General features: G+C 39.2%; 2 protein-coding genes across 3 annotated transcripts in view; one reads left to right on the top strand and one right to left on the bottom strand.

Moving 5' to 3' along the window:
* LOC125126146 (V-type proton ATPase subunit S1-like protein) overlaps positions 1-12,245 on the bottom strand; it is a 58,498-nt gene extending 46,253 nt beyond the window's left edge. The window contains exons 1-3 of one of the 2 annotated variants that reach the window (XM_047778222.1): positions 12,190-12,245; positions 9,842-9,885; positions 8,362-8,402 (exon numbers count right to left, since the gene is read on the bottom strand). In XM_047778222.1, the coding sequence (XP_047634178.1) occupies positions 8,362-8,402; positions 9,842-9,877 (77 nt within the window). In that variant the 5' untranslated portion in view covers positions 9,878-9,885; positions 12,190-12,245. Of the gene's footprint in view, positions 1-8,361; positions 8,403-9,841; positions 9,889-12,189 lie in introns of those variants that run through there. The other variant, XM_047778223.1, reaches the window with a different exon arrangement.
* A 234-nt stretch (positions 12,246-12,479) lies between these two features.
* RPS23 (ribosomal protein S23) lies at positions 12,480-14,257 on the top strand. The gene is made up of 4 exons (XM_047778221.1): positions 12,480-12,573; positions 13,016-13,175; positions 13,821-13,941; positions 14,061-14,257. The coding sequence occupies exons 1-4, from the start codon at positions 12,570-12,572 to the stop codon at positions 14,205-14,207; spliced, it is 432 nt and encodes a 143-aa protein (XP_047634177.1). The 5' UTR covers positions 12,480-12,569; the 3' UTR covers positions 14,208-14,257.
* Positions 14,258-20,754: the final 6,497 nt, after the last annotated feature.

Below are 20,754 nucleotides of genomic sequence, written 5' to 3'. Positions count from 1 at the left end.
GCACTCTCTCTCTGCTACTCAGATTTTAAGAGGCATACAAATCACATGAGATTTTCTTAAGATGCAAATTCTGATTCAGCAGGTCTAAGGCAGGACATGGGCTTGTTTCTAATGAACTTCCAGATGCTGATGCTGCTTGCCTGAGGACTGCCCTGTGAGTAGCAAGGATCTAAAACAGCACTGTTCATAAATTAGGAGATTGAGATTAAAATACACACTTTATACAAAATACATAACCAACAAGGACCTACTGTATAGCATAGGGAACTATACTGAGTATCTTATAATAATCTATAATGGAAGAGAGTGTAAAAAAAGAATACACTTATATGTATGTGTGTGTTTGTGTATACCTAAATCATTTACTGTACCTCTGAAGCTAACATAACATTGTAAATCAACCATATTTCAATAAAATATTTTAAAACCATAAAAAGAGTATTGTTTAATAGAAATAAGAGCTACATATGTAATTTAAAACTGTCTAGTAGCCACTTTGAAAGAATTAAAAATAAACAGGTTGAAATTAGTTTTAATAATATATTTTATTTAACCTAATACATCAATAATACCATTGCAAGCATAAGTAATTTAAAAATTATTAAGGAGATATTTTACCTACTTTTCTGCCCTAAACCTGAAATCTGGAGTATAAATACACTTATACGCATCTCAACTCAAACTAACCAAAACTTCAAGTGCTCAATACCCACATGTGGCCAGTGGCTACCTCACTGGACAGTATAAATAGAGACCATCTCCTCCAGCTGCCAGAGCAATACGTTATAGTCTCCCATGGCAGCAGAAGGAGAATCTGATCACATTGATCCTCAAATTCCTGGTCAGGAGGAGGTGAGAGCCCAGGCCCATGATGCTACTGTACTGTGATAATAATGGTTCGTGAACACTCGGAAACCACAGTCTTGGTCCCTTAGCACTTACCATGTACACAATCTTTCTTGGAAATATGCTTCAGCTATATTTTCAGCTACACACATGTACACAAAATGTTTTATTTAAATCAAGTATCATTTTAATATGTAAGATGTGATGATCCTAAAATTCTAATATAGCATTCTTCCGTCAAAATTTTCTCTCACTTGGTTAAGAATATTTAAGGCAGAATAATTAATAGCTACGAGGTTTCACACATGTGTTTTAGAATAGAAGTCACACTTAAGATGTGATTTTCTGAGAACAGCTGATCTTGTGACTTTGGAGGAGAAAAGCAGACAAAAAAATGTTAATATGATAGCTTGCAGACTGCAAAGCACAAGGGTATCACCTCCCTGGCATTGTACCTGCCTGCTCAGATGGCTGAGATCTCTGTCCCAAACTGTGAAGGTGTGAGATTTCACCCAGCTAGTAAACTAACAAGTTAGCCTGCTATGGCTTCATGGATGCTAGCGGAAGACAGGACTCATGGATGCTGGCAGAAGCAGTATGAGCATCATTCTATTTGTATCAGTCCCCCTTGCCTATAGAGCAACATGGAGGGGCCCAGATGGATGCTTGTACACAGGGTTTCACTTCAGGAGGGAAACCCTCAGTTTCAAGGCTATAAACATACCTGCCCCTTTGCTAGAGAGGAAGGAACTATCCTTTCATAGCTGTTCGCTATATATATATCCTAAAGATATTCCAGAACAAAGAGGAATTAGTGACTTAGTCACAAGATAAACAGAAAATGCAGAGATACATGGAAAATATCACCCCAGCAGTCTCCATGACAGAAGAGAAAGCTGTACATCCATGCTGCCTTCTTTTCAACTGAAAATACTTGGACTTGCTTCATTTTCTGATTTACTATATACTACTAAATGAAATGTTACCTGAAAATGTGAATATCAAAAACCATCTCCCATAGTCATATATTACCATATGGAATTGAGTTCTCACAGGCAAAAATAGGTCTATCTTAATTTTAACATCTACCTGAAGGAGGAGCATATAGCATTAGTCAGACCACAGTATCTATTCATCCAAATGCTCTCAGACTGAAAACTGCATTAGTCATATGTTCAAACCAGTGACAATGGTCTTTGCACACTGATTCAAAACCCAACTCTATACACCTCCTACAAAACCTGAACGACCTGGCCCTCACTGATCTCTCTCCTCACTTATGGCCACCCCTTCTTACCACCACACCCCAGCACCCTGGCTCACACTCAGCTGCTCCACACCCTCCACATGACAAGCTTTTTTGCACCTCAGTGACTCTGCACAGATTGTTCTCTCTCTCTGCAGGGATCACCTCATGCCCCTCTAGCTCTCCCTGCCTTCTGTTTACTCCCATCATAATATATATCAATATTTGTACTGAGACATAGATTTTCTTGTTATTTACGGTGTGTTTCCTCACCAGAGGGCCTGTTCCATGAGGGAAGGGACCGTGTCTAATTAACTGATGTTAATTAGAGCCCAAGTTCAAGTTGGTTTCAAATAAAATACATAGCATTAATGAATAAACCTATCAAAATCATCGCATAGGCGTTCCTGTTGTGGCTCAGTGGTAATGAATCCAACTAGCATCCATGAGGACGCAGGTTCAATCCTTGGCCTTGCTCAGTGGGTTAAGGATCTGGCATTGCCTTGAGCTGTAGTGTAGGTTGCAGATGTGGCTCAGATACCGCACTGCTGTGCTGTGGTGTAAGCCGGCAGCTACAGCTCTGATTCAACCCCTAGCCTGGGAACTTCCACATGCTACAGGTGCAGCCCTAAAAAAAAAAAAAAAAAAAAAAAAGTCACATAACTAACTCCCATGTCATGCCACATGGTTGCAATTCCCAGGGCCTGAATACTTAGGCAACCATAGTTAGAAAATCAACTAACTCAAATACTCCATCAAATTCAGTAGCTTGAATATGCACACAGAAAAACCCAAATTACATCAGTTCATTAATAAAATACCATAGTACTTATGTACTTCTTGCTTTTGGCAGGGTATGACTCTCTGATGGTTGATGTGTTATCAACCTGACTGGACTATGAAGTGCTCAGAGTTATATCTCTCAAGATGTTCCCGAATGAGATGAAACATTTTAATCAGTGGATTGAGCAAAGCAGATTGCCCTTTCCAATGTGAGTGGTCCTCATCCAAACCACCAGAGGTCCAAGTAGAAACAAGGTGGAACTAGGGAGATTTCACTTTCTCTACCCGTCTTACAGCAAGGACATCAGTCTTTACCTGCCTTCCAACTCAGACAACAATTGGAACTATAACATCAGCCCTCTAGGGTCTCCAGCTTGCTTACTGCTTCTCAGTCTCTGTAACTGCATGAACCAACTCCTATAATAAATCATATATTCAGGAGTTCCCACTGTGGCACAGTGGGTGAAGGATCTGGGATAATCTCTGTTATAGCTCCAGCTGTCGCTGAGGCATGGGTTCAATCCCTGGCCTGGCACAATGGGTTATGGATCTGGTGTCGCCACAGCTGCAGTGTAGGTCACAGCTGCAGCTCAGATTCAATCTCTGACCCAGGAACTTCCATACGCTGTGGTTGTGGCCAAAAAATAAATAAATCATATCTTCATATTCATATGTGTATTTATCTCCTATTTGTTTTCTCTAGAGAATCCAGACTACTAAAGACTCTTTATCAAGTTCAGAGACTAATTGCTGCCATGATTTCAACCAATTTTCATCAAATTAATTTTTGAGTTGATTAAAATCAGGTTAGCAAATTAAATACTCATAAGTGCCTTTGATTTAAATGTTAATGTTTCTTACTTTAGATTCCCCTTTGACTTTGTGGAACAATGATAATGTATCAAATTAGTGGCATATTTTTACATTCTTACAGCAGGGCTGCTTTCATAAATCTGTCCATTAGATAAACACTGACTGTCATGTGCTAGATGTCAAAATACAAAGTAAAAAAGATCAAGTCTTCACCTCCAAGAAGATCCCAGTTGAGTCACATGATTGGTGAGGTAATAAAAACCTTTGGGATATTTAACCTAGTAAACCAGTGACCTTTGAAGGCCCCAACTCCACTCCATGCAATGGCTGATTAGACGAGGGGTAGAGAGAGGCGGGTATATAACAGATGAGGAGGTAAGAGATGAGTTATAACTATCTCCTTTGAAGAGCTGAAGCAGCCTTCCTAGGAAAAGGCCTCCAACTACTCTCAAAAATGCACAATTCTCACCTCAACAGAGAGAGGAATCAGAGTTTTAATTCACTAAAATAAAACTCACATTGAGAATATGTGCTATTTCTCATTGCCCTATACCTAAGGCCACCATTTAGAATAAGAGCAAAGTGGATTCTTTAGACAAAAATTAATGCTTCAAAGACAGCATTGTGTACAAGCACTTGGTAAAAATCCAAGGTGTTGTTTGCTAAAAAATTAACACAAACTTGGAAATTTTAACTGAAAACTTATCTAAGTAATTTCAAAATTCACTGGTACACAGTATGAAAAATTGCCTTATATATGAACTGATTACAGATTCATTGATTTGGGTTATCTTCATAAACAGCAATGACTGCTAGAACCAAGAAGACCAAAAAGTAATATTTTAGATCAATGGAAAAATTACTTTGTGTAGCTATAAAAACCCAGAACCCCTCACTTCTTCTTTTCTCCCTCTCTTCCTCTGTTTCTTCACTCCTGCTTTTTCTCTCTTGCTCTCTTTTTTTTCACTTTACGGGGGAAAAAAAAATCTTGTATTATCTTATTTAAAGTCCTTTAGGCAATAAAATCTTAACAATATAAAATGCTCAAAATTTTGTATATTTACTTTATAAGAGTTTTATATTTATATATTATAATATTATTGCATTTAAATAATCTGAAATAGTCCTGGTGAATCTTCATTTTACTGTGGAATGCAGAAGCTGAAAGAATGACCCCAGCCATTCCCTATCACAAAGATCAACTGGTCCACACTGAACTCAAAGAGCACAAATCTGGCCCATCTACCATATTCTTAAATATCTCCAGGGAATTAGATTCTAAAACTTCATGTTCCATTGAGTGAATAAAATCATCTCTTTTCCTAGTGTGAAAAATTATCTTTCATATCCTATAATTCAAAGGTCCCTGCTGAAATAGAGTGTGTTTTCTTTTGTTTGGTTCTCAGTCAAGTTAGAGAACACCTGGACAATAAATTTTAGTATGCACATTAAAATGATAACTCCCTTCCAGAAACTTCACAAAGACTACTGCTGTCAATTCCCCCCCTAGATCCTACATAGAGGTTTAATTAAATAACAAGATTTTAAGATCAGACTTGAAGGTTGGTAAGATTATATGGCAATATACATATTTCTTTAGTTCCACAGAAACTATGGAAAGATAGAAAAGATATGAAAAGAAATAACTACACCAAAAAGTAGCTAGAATGAGATGATAAGAAATCTCCTTCATTTTAGATAAGTTGGATAAATAATCACCTTTATTTAATCATGTAAAATGGAGCACTCAACATTCATCAACAGCAGTTATACAGGACATGCAAGCATTGGTCTTAGTTTCATTGCTTCTTTTTCCCGACATAAAGGTGCTATTTAACTTGTCACATTTCCACAGCAACTAACACCTTAATTTTTATAGCTAAAACACCATGCATCATTTCTAACCACTCTAAATGCTCCGTTATCAATTGCCAACATTGTCAAAAACCTTGGCCATTCTTCCCCAAAAGCTAACTTCTCTCTCATAGAGTACAAAGCATCAGCATCACCCTTGACCTAGTCTCCTCATCAACTGACCTAATTTTTGAAGATGACTCTTTCTTCTTAAAAGTTAGGGGGCTCTGAGACAAGTCAAATAATAACACTCTTCTGCCCCGAGTGCTAAACTAACTGAGAAATAAAAAAGGGGGTAAGACAGGTAGAGGCCCAAATACCACCTTTAACACTACTATGAGAAGCTAGGACAAAGTTAGGGCAGGAGCAAAAGGAGTGTGACCAAACCCCTTCCTACAGAAGACCAGGCAGCCTATCACAGCAGCACATTGGGCTCTCAACAGGGAAGGGAGCCCTGCCCCACAAGAAACTGGAGGAGCCATGTGCTCTGTGGGTAGACTGGGTTCCAAAAAGGAAAAAAGGAAGAGCTGAACATGCTCAGGCTACTCTTCTTAAATTTACCATAGATGTCACCTCTCTTCACCTGGCATGGAAGGAGGAAATTGGAAGAGAAATAAGGAGTTACAATAATTTAACTCCTTCTACTTGGAATGAAATAATGGGGAAGAAGGAAATTTGTTCTCCTTTCTGCCCCAACTCTCCCAACATTTCAATAACTACCAAATAGGATCTGTTGTGACACAGTGTCTATCGGTTTTCATGTACCTCTAGTAACCCATGGATATGGTTACAATTTATAGTAATAATACTTTAATCTTCACAACTATACTCCTTAGTTTTCCTAGTGTTTTGCTGGCCAAAAAAACATTTCCCATCAATTTTGCAACTTATTTACTTAACATCCATCAAAATTTTTTCTAAATGTAAAAATCAAAATTCTGTCTTATAATTAACCTGGAAAGCAACAAACATGTTCTGGTTAAGAAAGTTTACTTCTTTAAGTTTAAATTTACTCTCTGTAAAATGGGTCTAATAATAGCACCTACCACATAGGAGTTGTTTTGAGGATTAAAAGAAATTGTAGCACGTGAAGGCCCGAGCCAGCCACTTAAACAGCACGCGGTACCTGTTAGAGATGGTCATGGTGGTGGTGGTGACGATGATGTCAATGGTTTCGCCCTCTCCAACATGATCCAGCTCCAAATTATATCCTGAATCTTATGACATCTCTCTGCCTCCAACGCTACCACCTGCAATCTCTGAACTATACATACTATTGCAAGAGCCCCCCCTCCTTAGATAACCGGAGTCCTCTCTTGTCCCTCTGTGGCCTTCTATAGCAAGCACAGGGATATTTTTTAAATGTAGATCGGATCTTGTCACTCCTTCGCTTGAAGCCTGCAATGCTTCCCGTCATACAGAGAATGAAACCCAAACTCCTTATCCTGGCCTACAGGTTGGACATGAACTGGTCCTGCCCACCCCTCGAACGTCACCTTCCTCAATTCTCCCACTGGCTTACTACCCTTTAACCATGGCAAATTTCTTTTCCTCTAATTCCTCAAGTTGATTCTTGTATGGGGACCCTTTGAGAAAATTTAGGGCTCAAAGTGAAAGGAAATTCTGTCTCCTTTCAGAATCCAAATTAAGTAATAAGTTCTTTAGCAGGAAGTAAAAACTTTGAAGCTCCAAAAACAAAAATTAAATCCTTTAAAAAATGTTTCATAGCTACAGTAATCAAAATCCTTGACTCATAATACATTCTGACTGTTCCTGTTTGATTGGTTTGTTTTTAATAATAATATAACAATTAAACTCACTACCTAAAGTAAACCATAACCCCACTCTCTCCACAGAATGTACTATCACACTGAATACAGGACACAGAAGATCTGAATAGCACTATCAGTCACCCCGGACCAATTAACATTTATACTACATTATTCCTAACTTTAGCAAAACATACCTTCTTTTCAAGTGTACATGGAGAATTCACCAAGACTGACTGTATTCTTTGCCACAGAACAAATCTCAACACATTTTGAAAAAAATAAAATCAAAAAAGGTTCTTCTTCGACCATAATGGAATTAAACTAGAAATTAATAACATAGATATCTGTAAAATAAATACCATAATTCTAAATAATCCATACACCAGAAAGGAAAACAAAAGGGAAATTAGCAAATGTTTTGAAGTGAATGAAAACTAAAATATACCATGGCATGGCTCATGGCATGTACTTAGACGGAAGTCATACCACTAAATACATTAAAAAAGAACAAGGATCTCAGATCAATGATTTAATAAGCTACCATTCAAATACAAAACAAGCAGAAGAAAGTAAATAATAAGAGACCAGAAATCAACAACAATGAAAACAGAAAAACAAGAGGAAATCAGTGAAATCAGCTGAGCTGGTCCTCTGAACAAACCAGTAACACTTCCAAACTTCTAGCTGACCAAGGGAAAAAAAGAGAAGACACAACTTGACAATATCAGGAATGGAAGATGAGACATCACTATAAATCTATGATATTAAAAAGATTATAAAGGAATCTTACAAACAATTTCATGCCCATAAATCTGACAACTTAGACGAAATGAACAAATTCCTTAAAAGGCATACAGTACCAGAGCTCACTCAAAAATAAATAATCTTTATCGTCCTATATTTACTAAAGAAACTGAACTCATTGTTAAAAACCTTTCAGCAAATATATATAGATATGTTCATGCATGACATGTCATAACAGCTTTAAAAAGCATATTTGAAAAATTAGATGAAATAGACAAACTTTAAAAAAAAAAAATGACTTACCAGATCTGCCTCAAGAAGAAACCACAGTTCTCTGAATGGTTCTGTAAGAAATTAAAGAGATTTACTCTGTGATTAATAATCTTCCCACAAAGAAAACACCAGGTCCACGTAGTTCTACAGGAAGTTTCACTAAACTTTCAAAGAACAAATGACCCCAACTTTATATGAACACTTTCCTGTGAATATCAACTCACTTTATAAACTGTTTTTGCTTTCTTTCAGTTTGTTGTTGTTGTTGAACAGAGATTCTAAATATGGACAAATTTATTATTCTTTTCTTCTTGTTCAGAGATATTTTCCTTTCTTAAGTTCAAGGAGATTGTCACCTTTGTTTTCTATTAAGAATGTCATTGTTGACATTCAGGCCCTCAATCCCTCTAGAGTTGGTTTTTTAGCCTAAGATGGTGATGGAATTAAATCTGAGTAATCACTTTTTGTGGCCTCCATCTGTTTGACCTTTCCTTTACACATTGATCTGACATCTAATTCTGTCATTTAATAATAGTCTGTACTCATTGTACATTAGTCTCTTGCTGAGCTATTCTATTCATTAGTCAGTTTATCTACTTCTGTACCAATACTGCACTGTTACTTAGCCTCAGAGAAATTGCTCAGAATAGGTGAGGCCAGGCCTTCAGAGGTGTTTGACTATCCCTGACTCTACTCCTCCAGCTTCAATCTCATAGTTTATTGTAATGCTTTCCTTGTAATCCAGTCCCAACTCCCTTGCTATTCCTCCATCACTTTCATCTAAACTCCCCCTGCCACCAGGACTCTCTATCTTAGTCACTACTACACGGAATGAACCTGAGGAATACACAAAATCATGCTAATTGATGTAACTTTATAACTACAGTTTCAAATGGAATCTCAGAACTGTTCGACAATCCCACATCCTCTTGCTAATCTGAATTAGAAGGCAAAATTCATGCTGAGACCTAATCTCGAATGTGATGGCACTGGTTGATGGGAGTCTTTGGGAGAAGAGTAGGTTATGACGGTGGAGCCTTCATGTATGGGATTAGTACTCTTATAAAGAGACCTCAACATGCAATTATATCTCAGTAAACCTGGAAAAACAAACGAACAAAAAACCCCAAAACCAAATATAAATAAAGGTAACCACAGAGCTGCCCTGGCCCTTCTGCCTTTTGAGGTTAGCAAAAGACTTTACAAATCAGGAAATGGGCTCTTACCAGACACCAAATCTGCCTGCACCTTGATCTTGGAACTATGAAAAATCAACTTCAGTTGCTTATAAGCCACTAGTCTTCAGTATTTTGTTACAGCAGCCTGAATGGACTAAGACACTATCCCTCAGTAAAATAAAGGTAATAAAAATATTTACCTATTAATAGTAAAAGAATTAAATGAGTTAATAACTGTAGGTCAACTAAAAAAGAATGTGGTATTAAAGTAATAGTGAAGTATAATACTGTTTAACACAAGCATTGTTTTCCTACATAATTTCACATCTTACCTTCTCAAACTTCTTTCCCCTACGCTTTCTCTTCATTGATGACCCTGCTTATTTTGAGATAAGAGTAGTCAAAGAGAAATTCCACATAATCAACAGATGTTCCAATTTACCTGCAGTTGTACCCCTATACTCCGCCTTCTCTATAACTATAGATAAACTGTTATTATTTCTAAGGTCAAGTCCTCCACTTGGGCACCCCTCTAGTCTATTCAAGGATTGCTCGTGCAATTACCTATCTTCTCTGCTGGAATAATTCCATCAGCATACGAAAGTCATAAAATTTGCCGTCTTAAACAAACCCAACCTGACCCTACATTCCTCTCCAGATACATCCCCTTTTCTCTGCATATTATAGAAAAATTTCTTGCAAAAATGGTCTATAATTGCTGTTTACACTTCTTTCACTTCCACATTTTCTTGACTCCAATCAATCAGGCTTAGATCTTCTTGACAAAGTCACCAATAACCTGCACATTGCCAAATCCAAACGACAATTCTCAGTCCTCACCTTATCCTTCTTTCACACTTGCTCAGTTCCACCTTTGTCACTTGGCTTTGATTATACAGCAGCATTAGCCACTCCTTCTTCTTCCTTTTTTTTTTTTTTAACTTATTTTTTATTTTTTTTCATTTGTGGCTGCCCCGAGGAACATGGAGATCCTGGGCCAGAGATCAGCTGCGGCCATGCCAGATCCTTAACCCACTGTGCCAGGCCAGGGATCAAACACAAGTCTCAGGTCTCCCAAGACGCTGCTGATCCTGTTGTGCCACAGTGGGCCAATTCTTTTTGATCTGTTTTACTTCAATTGCTTCTCTTTCATTTCACTAAGTTTCCACGTGCCCAGGGCTCAGGCCTCCAACCTTTCTCTGTGCTACCCACAATCATCCCCTGAATGACCTTATTCAGAGCCATGGCTTTCAATGCGGTCTATTCACAGATGACTCTACTGAACGCCACACCTCACATAGCTACCTGGATGTCTCACAAGCATCTCAAACTTAACACACTTAACAGCACTCTTGATAGCCCCTTCTAAATTCTGCTCCTTTCCCAGTATTTCCCACTCGATAAATAACACAAGTTATCCAATCTGAGCAGGCTGAAGATCATAATTAACTTTTCTTTCACATCCTACGTTTCTGAGTAAATCCTGTTGGCTCTACCATCAAACTACATCCAATTCAACGTTTCTTACCACCTTGGACTGAGTCCAAGCCATCATCACCTCTCAAGTGAACTGTCAAAACACCCTCCCAACTGGACTCAAAGATTCATCTCTTAGTTTTTTCCTCCTCACAAAAGCCAGAGTAAGCCTAGAAAAATATAAATCCTATCTTGTTACTCCCCAGCTGAAAACTTTCCAAAGTTTTCAAACTTTCCAAAATCACAGGATGAGTAAACAAAGTCTTTACCATGGTCTACAGGCTCCATGTCTCCAGGCATCCCTCAGACCTCATCTAATGCCACACTACTCCTCATGCAGCTCCTTCTCCACCCCTATCCTTCAGTTCAGCCCATGCTACTTATGAGAACACCTCTTCTTGGAAGGCTTTACCCATATGCTTGTCTGAGTGGCTCCCTCTCTTTAGGATCTCAGCTCAAATATAATCTCTCCAGAGACACCTTCTTTTTTAAAAAAAAATTTGTATTTTTTCCATTATAGCTGGATTACAATGTTCGGTCAATTTTCTACTCTACAGCAAAGTGAGCCAGTCACACATATATACATTCTTTTTCTCACATTATCCGCCATCATGTTCCATCATTAATTGACTAAATACAGATCTCAGCGCTCTACAGCAAAATACTTTCTAACGCCACCCTCTCCAGAGTAGCCACCCCCCAACTCCAAGTCACTAACACCAAACCAACTGTGTTTTCTCAGGAGCTTGTCAGTACTTAAAATTATCTTTTGATGTTTAAATACTTTTATTTTCTACTTTCTCGTACCTAAAATATAGATTTTATAAAAACAGAAACCTTCACTCTTGAAAATTGTATCCCCTGTTGTAGCCCTAGTGCCTAGAACAGAGCCCAGAACAGGGAAGACATTTTTAAAAAGTAATTATGAAATGAACTAACATCCCAGAAAACTTATCTATTTAATTTTCCAGGAGAAACTGGGGTTTAAAGAATTAAATGAATCACCCAAGGTCGCACAAAGTAGCAGCTTTGGAATTTAAGGCGCGATCTCGCATTAAAGCGTGGGTCTATATACAGTACGGCATGTTGCTTTACTAAAGTTTTTTTTTCAATGTATTGTGTTTCTTGTCAGTAGCAGTTAAGGCTCCGAAGTCTAATTTTACACAACATAAACACAATGCCCCACTCCACCACACGTACACACAGGAGCAAGATTTCTTCGTCCGACTTCAGCTCCACTGAACCTGCAGCGGAGGGGTTTGCCCAGAGCGCCTGCGCCGTGGGAGGGGCTCGGGCAAAGGCTTCTGGGATTGGTAGTCCTCGTCCCTTCTGCCCGCCGCATTCACGTTAAAAAGAAATAAACCACGGTGAAAATTGGATACATCTGAATTGCACACAAATTAAATAAGACGCAGATTCTGGAAAGTGGTGCAGGCTTGTAGATTTCTACCGAGAGGCGCCTACCGGACCAGGCTCTGCGCAGACAGCCGCAGGGTCCTCAGCTGGGCGGGGCTTGATCGCGGGGGTTTGTGGTTCCTTCCTGTCTTACTTCTCTCTTTTGCTCAGGCCCGTGGCGCCGGCAGGATGGGTGAGCTGTCCGGGGCTGTGCTGAGGGCGGCCGCACGTGGAACTTAGGGTTTCGGGGGGACAAGTGGGCAGATAGGAGCAGAGGGGCGAGGGAAAGCCACGGGGACGACCGATGATGAGAGCCGGGGTAGCGCGACTGCCGCTGGCACATGGCCCGGCGGGAACGGGCCCATGCGGCGCGGAGGCCGCGGAGCCAGAATCGCTGAGGGACGCAGGGGGCCCGCCGCCGCTTCCCCTGAGAATTGCCGAGGGTTCTCATTCTTTGGGGAAAGCAGAGCCGTTGGAGCGCTTGTGTCCCTGGTGCAAGGGGGACCTTGAGGCTCGGGCCATGAGCGTGATGTCAGAGTCTATCGGTCTGTAGTCAAGGTGAGACTAGGATCTGAAAAGATGTAAAATGTGGTTGGGTGTATATTGTGCAGAACTAAGGTGATTTCGATTTTTAGGCAAGTGTCGCGGTCTTCGTACTGCCAGGAAGCTCCGTAGCCACCGACGGGACCAGAAGTGGCACGATAAACAGTACAAGAAAGCCCATTTGGGCACAGCCCTGAAGGCCAACCCTTTCGGAGGCGCTTCTCATGCCAAGGGAATTGTGCTTGAAAAAGTGTAAGTACATTGTTGCGTCTTTCAGGATTTGAGTAGGGTAACTCGAGAAAAATGCCCTTAAGGTTGGCTGTAAACCCTTGGTCTTTATGTAGCCGCAGTTGTTGGAAAGTTAAATAATCTCCAGAGGTTTCCAAACTTTAACATTGTTTCGAAGGAATTGTGGCATTGGAGTGGAAAAAGTAACAGTAATGAAATAATGGACATTAAAAGAGCTTATGTGTGTGGAAACTGTTCTAAGAAATTCGCACCCATCAACTATTTCATCTTTGCAGTCAATCACGTCTTTGCTCTTGAGAAAACAAATGTAGAGTATGCTGCATTTATTTACCACTACTCAATTGTTTTTTGATTTTATAAAATGGCAATTGTAATTTTGTGGGTGTCTCAAGTTTAGTGGCAGTGAGGATCTGAATCCAGGCTTTATATTTATAGCTCTAGTTCTTCGTTCATATTTTACAGCTATAAAGAGGCCAGAAGTTTCTCCCATTGGTCTCATTAAACTAACACTGAGAAAAGCTTGCTGGAAATTTAGCAATTTAGAATTAGGTCAAAAAGGTAGGAATATTGTGGGTTTATTTTTAATGAATTAAAATATGTGCCTTTTCAGAAAGCCAGCTCACTCCATTAATGCTGTTTATGTTTCAGAGGGGTTGAAGCCAAACAGCCAAATTCTGCCATCAGGAAGTGTGTCAGGGTTCAGCTAATCAAGAATGGGAAAAAAATTACAGCCTTTGTACCCAATGATGGTTGTTTGAACTTCATTGAGGTGAGTGTTGTCCTCTGTTAGCTTCTATTCCTGGGGTGCCTCCCCCCAGTTGCTTATAGGAGTGGGTGTCTTTGGTGATTGCCACTTTTACCTGAAGTAAACTGTTGGTTTTATTTCAGGAAAATGATGAAGTTCTGGTTGCTGGATTTGGTCGCAAAGGTCATGCTGTTGGTGACATTCCTGGAGTCCGCTTTAAGGTTGTCAAAGTAGCCAATGTCTCTCTTTTGGCCTTATACAAAGGCAAGAAGGAGAGACCAAGATCATAAGTTTTGATGGTAAAAGCAGGATAGTAATAAATTTTCATATGCCAAAAATCCTTTCTGTGTTTTCTTTTCCTTACCATAAGTGTGTTGTGTATATATTACCCGTTTTAAGAAATTGGGAAGGTGTTCCTGTTGTGGCTTAGTGGTAACGAACCCAACTAGTTAGTGTCCATGAGGACGTGGGTTCCATCCCTGGCCTCGCTCAATGGCTGAAGGATCTGGCATTGGGGGAGCTGTGTGGTAGGTCGAAGTCAAGGCTCGGATCCTGTGTTCCTGTGGCTGTGGCTGGCGGCTACAGCTCTAGTTCAACCCCTAGCCCGGGAGCCTCATATGTTGTGGATATGGCCTTTAAAAAGACCCCAAAAAATGGGGAAACAATTAAGAATTTTTTAGAATAAATAGTATTCATAATTTTTTTCCTTCTACTTGGAATAAGCAAAATATGAGCTAAATATACAATAAATAACTATACAGTAATCCTTTATAGAGGGCCTAAAAAAATCACTGAGCTTCTAGTGGGAATATGGAATCCCTGAGTGATAAAACAAAGGTGGAGTTCTGTGTTTATAGTAGCCAAACTTAAGCATTATACGATTTAGTAGCTAGGAGTCATTGGAAGTGCGTGCCAGACAAACTGACAGGAAGAAAGAGACCAGTTGTGGGGAAATTGATCTAGGTGCTCTTTGTCCTGAACTTGTCAGATTTTGACCTTGAGACTTATTTCAAGGGTAACAAAGTAATGGAAGTGACTGACTAGAAATGGTTAAGGTGGCTTGTGTTCTAATAATTGAAGCTGGTTGTTGGCTGGGTACATAAGAGGTCCTTTGCCCACAAATTAAAATTCCTTAGAAAAAATGGTTAGATCAGATTTTAAAAGGTTTATTAGCCTAATTAAGTCTGTGATTGAGAAACTGCTTTTGGCAGCATTAGGAGTTAGGAGTTACTTGCTCTCTGATCAAATTCTAGGGTTAGGTTTTGTTTAGGATCTTTGGAAAATGGAAATTTTTTTTGCCTCTTGTAAGATCAAGATAAAATATTTACCATCATACCTGTTCTCTGCCTATTCCTAAACAGCGATCTTTCATTTGCTCACCCCTTTCTCCATTTACCTTAGGAGGCACCCAGCAGGTCACCCGCTGCTCCAACTTCAGACTTTACTAATCCCAGGTTGACACTTCACACTTCTTTTCACAAATGATTGTGTGATTCTTTCCATGAGGGTAGAGACAGACTGGCTGTTTATTTTTTTAATTGAGATAATATTTTATAAATATCTGCATTTAAGGTAAGGGTTAATTCAGTACATTTGTATGTGGTAATAGCACTGACAGTTCTTGGTTTCCACTGCAAGGCTTCCTAATGCAGGTAATTGCAGTTCCTGGTTAGGCCATTCCCAAAGCCTGACCAGATGGGGCTAACTAACTCAAATGGGAGTTCCCTGGGTCTTGCCCACTTGTTGGGGACCAGAAGAGACTCCAGAGGGCTACATGGTCCCCTCTCCCCAACCCCTTGGTTGGCAGTAAGGCAGAAAGCTCTGGACTGTCCGAACACCCCAGGTTTCTCAGGCAGTGCTGAGACCACAGAGGAACCTGTAAAGATGAACATGCCTAGGGGATTTCCCTAGTGGGTCAGTGGGTTAAGGATCCGAGGTTGTCCCTGGCCCAGGAACTTACACATGACATGTCCCCGGCCCCAGGATAAACTTGCTTAGGAGTTAAGACTGCAAAGATTGCATGTGCTTGATTCCTGAGCACCCAGGACACACCCATCCTTTGACAAATGATACATTGACCCACATATCCACCAAAGACTTCTCAGATGCAAAAGTGTTTGAGCCTGATCTGAGTTCCATCTGCCTCCTGTGTATTCTTGCCATCCCTCCCACCCCCTATTCCTCCATCACCTTGTGACCAAAGCCCCTTCATTCTTAGATCTATCTTGAAGTTCATGCCCATAGCAGGGAGAGAGATGAGGTACTTGCTTGGGGTGCAAAATGTAGGCAAAATCCAAGCAGGTTTTTTTGGTAGAAATAGAGAAGCTAATTCTAAAATTTATATGAAAAGGCAAAGGAACTAGAATAGCTAAAACCGTATTGAAAATGAATGAAGGTAGAGGAATCGCAAACTGATTTTAAGACAATTTGTAGCTGCAATAATTAAGAGTGTGTGGTTTTGGAAGAGGGACAGGCAAATAAAATAGACTCCATGAATAAGCCTTATACAGGTACAGCCTACTGATTTTTGATAGATACAGAAGCAGTTCATTGGAGTACAGGTAATTTTTTCAATAGTGTGGATTTCCGTTTGCAAAAAAATAGACCTCAATCTAAAATTTTCACCTTATACAAAAATTAACTCAAAATGGGTTATATATTTGAATATAAAAGGTAAAGCTGCAAAAATTGTAGAAGAAAACAGATCTTCATGACTGTTATAGGTAAAGAGTTTTAAGACATTATGCTATAAACACATTCCACAAAAAGAAATGGATAAAGTGGACATAAAATCATTTGCTCTGTAAAATACCCTGTGACAAGGATGAAAAGACAGACTGCAGACTGGGAGAAAATATTTGCAAATGACATGTATAATAATGGACTTGTATCCAAAATATATAAAGCACTCCCTAATTTCAAAAATAAGAAAACAGTTCTATTACCAATAGGAAAGTGAACAAACACTTCACTGAAGAGATGACAAGCACTTTAAATGATTAAGAAAGTTCCTGTGTGGGTGATTGGGTTAAGGATCTAGTGTTAACTGCCACAATGGCCTGGGTCGCTGCCGTGGCGTGGATTTGACCCCTAGCCCAGAAATTTAAACATGTAGTGGGTGCAGCAAATAAATAAATAATTTTAAAAATAAATAAATTCAATACCAGGCACAAGTCTGGAGCAACTGGATTGTCACTGGGACAGTTACTTGCAAAATTTGGCAAATTTTTTTTTTTTTTTTTTGGTCTCTTTGCAATTTCTAGGGCCACTCCCTCGGCATATGGAGGTTCCCAGGCTAGGGGTCAAATTGGAGCTGTAGCTGCCGGCCTACACCACAGCTCACAGTAATGCTGGATCCTTAACCCACTGAGCGAGGCCAGGAATGGAACCCGCAACCTCATGGTTCCTAGTCGGACTCATTAACCACAATGGGAACTCCCAAAAAGTATTTGGCAATTTCTTACAAAGTTAACATATACTGACAATCCAGCAGTTGCACTCCTGGGTAGTTATACAGAAATGAAATGTCTGCCCACAAAAAAAATCCTGTACATGCATGTTCATGGCAACTTTATTTGTGGTAGCCAAGAACTAGAAGCAACCTAAATGTCCTTCAGCAGGCAAATAAATTGGATGGATAAACATTGATAAAAGAAATGCTACTCAGTTATAAAAGACCCTTATTGGATGCAACAACTTCTGTGGATCTTAGTGGTATGCTAAGTACAAAAAGCCAATCTCAAAAGGTTGCATAGGTCCTATATCATTTCATTTATATGAAACTCTTGAAATGACAAAATTATAGCTGTGGAGATGATGAGATTGGTAATTGTTAGGGATAGCGATAGAGTCAAACTAAAAAGGGCAGCATGAAGGGAGTGTCTTTGTGGTGGTGGAACAGTTCTGAGTCCTGACTGTGGTGGTGTTTACATAAATCAATACTTATAATGGAATTTCATAGTACTATGTATCAAAAATGTGCATATAAAAATTGATGAAATTGGAGTTCCCTGGTGGCCTAGCAGCTAAGAATCCCATGTTGTCACTGCTGTGCCAAGGGTTTGATCCCTGGCCCAGGAAATTCTGCATGCCTGTGGGTGCAGCCAAAAAAAAAAAAAAAAGATGAAATACAAGTAAGTCGGTAGTTTTTAGTATTGTAGTTTAATTTACCTGTTTTGGAAACGTACTCTGGTTTTAAAATACATTATCATTAAGGGAAAATTGAGTGAAATATATAAACTATACTGTTTTGCAACTTCACTTGAGTCTTAAATTATTTATAAATTAAAAGGTTTAAAAAATTGTGAATGAGTATTTATGTTACTCTTATATCTGCCCAGGAAACCCCAAACAAATCAGAAATTGTTAGTGCAGAAAGAATCCAGAGATCACTTAGTCCTGTGATTTTCATATCCAGAAAGTTGGAATCCCTAAGATATTTAGATTATACAAATACCCCAAATCCTCTGGGGAAACAATTATTATGACATTTCCGGGAAAATTTGTCTTTTGAACAAGTTCTCAGACAAAAGTTATGAAACCATCCCATTGCTTTTCCCACTTACAAGGATACTGCTGCTCTTTTCCAGCCACCTCATTTTATAAGTCAGAAGCCCAAAAAAGGTAGCTCTTGAGTAATTTTTAAATAACTTGCCCAAGTAATCAGTACAACTGAAGCCAGAAAACAAGTCTGTCTTCTAAATTATTAACTGTTCCTAGAGGGAACCTACCCCCTAACAAAATAATAAGCACCGCCTTACAGGTAGCTACTTAGCCAGTTATGGCATAAATTTATGCTGGGTATTAAATAAGAGTTTTTGTTTTATAGGTTTTTTTTTTTCTTTTTTCTCTTTTTAGGGCAGAACCCTTGGCATATGGAGGTTCCTAGGCTAAGAGTTTAATTGGAGCTACAGCTGCGAGCCTACACCACAGCCACAGCAACGCCAGATCCAATCTGCTCTGAAAACTACACCACAACTCACAGCAATGCTGGATCCTTAACCCACTGAGCGAGGCCAGGGATAGATTCCACGTCTTCAATGGATACTAGCCAGGTTCATTAACCTCTGAGCAACGACAGGAATTCCTGTTTTATAGTTTTTGAAAGGAAGGGGGTAGTATAACATGATTACTAAATTTTCTGTGTGTTTATATGGAAATGTTGAAGCACACCAGTAAATGATATTCTGCAAAAAATTTAAAACTATGCTAGGGAAACACACAATGCCTCATATACATGGGGCATTGTGTTTTATTTTTTGATAGAGTTGAGAAACACATTTCTGATGTGATAGCTATGCAAATTTGAATCTGTATCTTTGTATATATGAATTTTCTGTGTTTCAGTCCAGGTAAATGTCTGGATTTGGTTACAACGGTCATGCTGTGGATAACATTCCTGCAGCTGTTTCGCGGTTGTCAAAAAGTAGCTAACATTTCTTTGTTGGTTTTACACAAAGTCAAAAAAAGAGACCAAGATCATAAATTACCATATTACTATAAAATTTTCACTAACAGCTACTTGTATCATCTTTTTCTAACCTGTAAAATCTGTTTAAATGGATCATCCAAGTATTAACTCACATTCTTATGATATTGTAGTTTGGGGATTGCCTTTGCAAGTTGTATTAAGCCTTCTTAGTTTCTAGCACAATTTCTACTCCTATTATTTGATAAAGTGATGTTGTATTTATTAGTATGTGAGGAAAAGCAGTAGATTTGCAAAGCTTATTGTCATGGTAATGTCACCAGTGGAATTTTAGAGCAAAGTATTAAAACATTTAACAACTGAATATTTTTAAGCACAAAGTGTCTCATGGGAAAATCTTTTTTAGAGTGACACATTTGAAGGGACCCAGGAGTGACAGATAACCAGTATTTCCAAACGTGCACACACACAGCCACCACCTCATTCAGACTGTCACTTAAATATGTCACCTTCAATATGTGGTGTGTATCTTCAAAAGGAGGGAGCCCCTCACATACAGCCTAAGAACTCAAGCCAGGCTTGATGAGCGTCATGGACATGGACATTCTGGGCTTCCCAGAGCACCTGAAGCTTTCAGACAGCAATTCTGACCCTAAGGAGAGTGTCTCCTGTAGGAGGAAGAGGAGGAGATGGCAGCCCAGATCATCCCCTCATATCTCCCCGTCTGAGAAGTGGCAGCTTTCTCCCCAGATCCTTACCAGTGTTTTGCTTATTTGTGGTAATAAGTTATTGATGTGGATTCTCTAATCTATTTGTTTGAAGTTTAGCTTCACTGTCGTTAATTAGAAGGAGCACAAGAGGTCATGTTACTTGGCTGGGTTAAAAGTCTAGGGAAAAATCTGAGCTACTGAAATTTTCAAATAAGTCTAGATGCTGATAAATATACTTCCTTGCCTCTTTAACAACCAGCAAATGTTTAAATCTGTACAATAGTGGGCACAGTGAGCCACATTTTAAATAATTTTTTATGTCAACCACAGCTGAAAAGAGTTGAGGGAAATGTTACTTGTTGAAACCTGTTTTGTCCATTAACACCTGCTTTTGAAAAAATGCTGTGAAACAGATTTTGTCATTATCTTCCCCACCCCCAACAGCTTTGTGAATTTCTTTATCCAGTTTATAGGAAGATTTTTTTTTTTTGTATAGAGCTTGACAGCTTCAGGTATCTGTCTTTGCGTGTGTTGCAGGTAAGCCGGACCACCACTTTGCCCCTCCTTAGGTTCCCAATAGATTCCAAGTATTCCTTAGAATTTTAATACCAGCCTGTGCAATGTTGACTTTGCTTATTCTGTATTTTACACATTTACTTATGCTTATAATTAGATAGTTTTTTCCCCTGTCACTATATA

Source organism: Phacochoerus africanus, chromosome 4 (genome assembly GCF_016906955.1).
Source record: "Phacochoerus africanus isolate WHEZ1 chromosome 4, ROS_Pafr_v1, whole genome shotgun sequence".
Taxonomy (NCBI): domain Eukaryota; kingdom Metazoa; phylum Chordata; class Mammalia; order Artiodactyla; family Suidae; genus Phacochoerus; species Phacochoerus africanus.
Note: the sequence above shows the minus strand (reverse complement) of the source record. Positions and strands in the feature narration are given on the sequence as shown.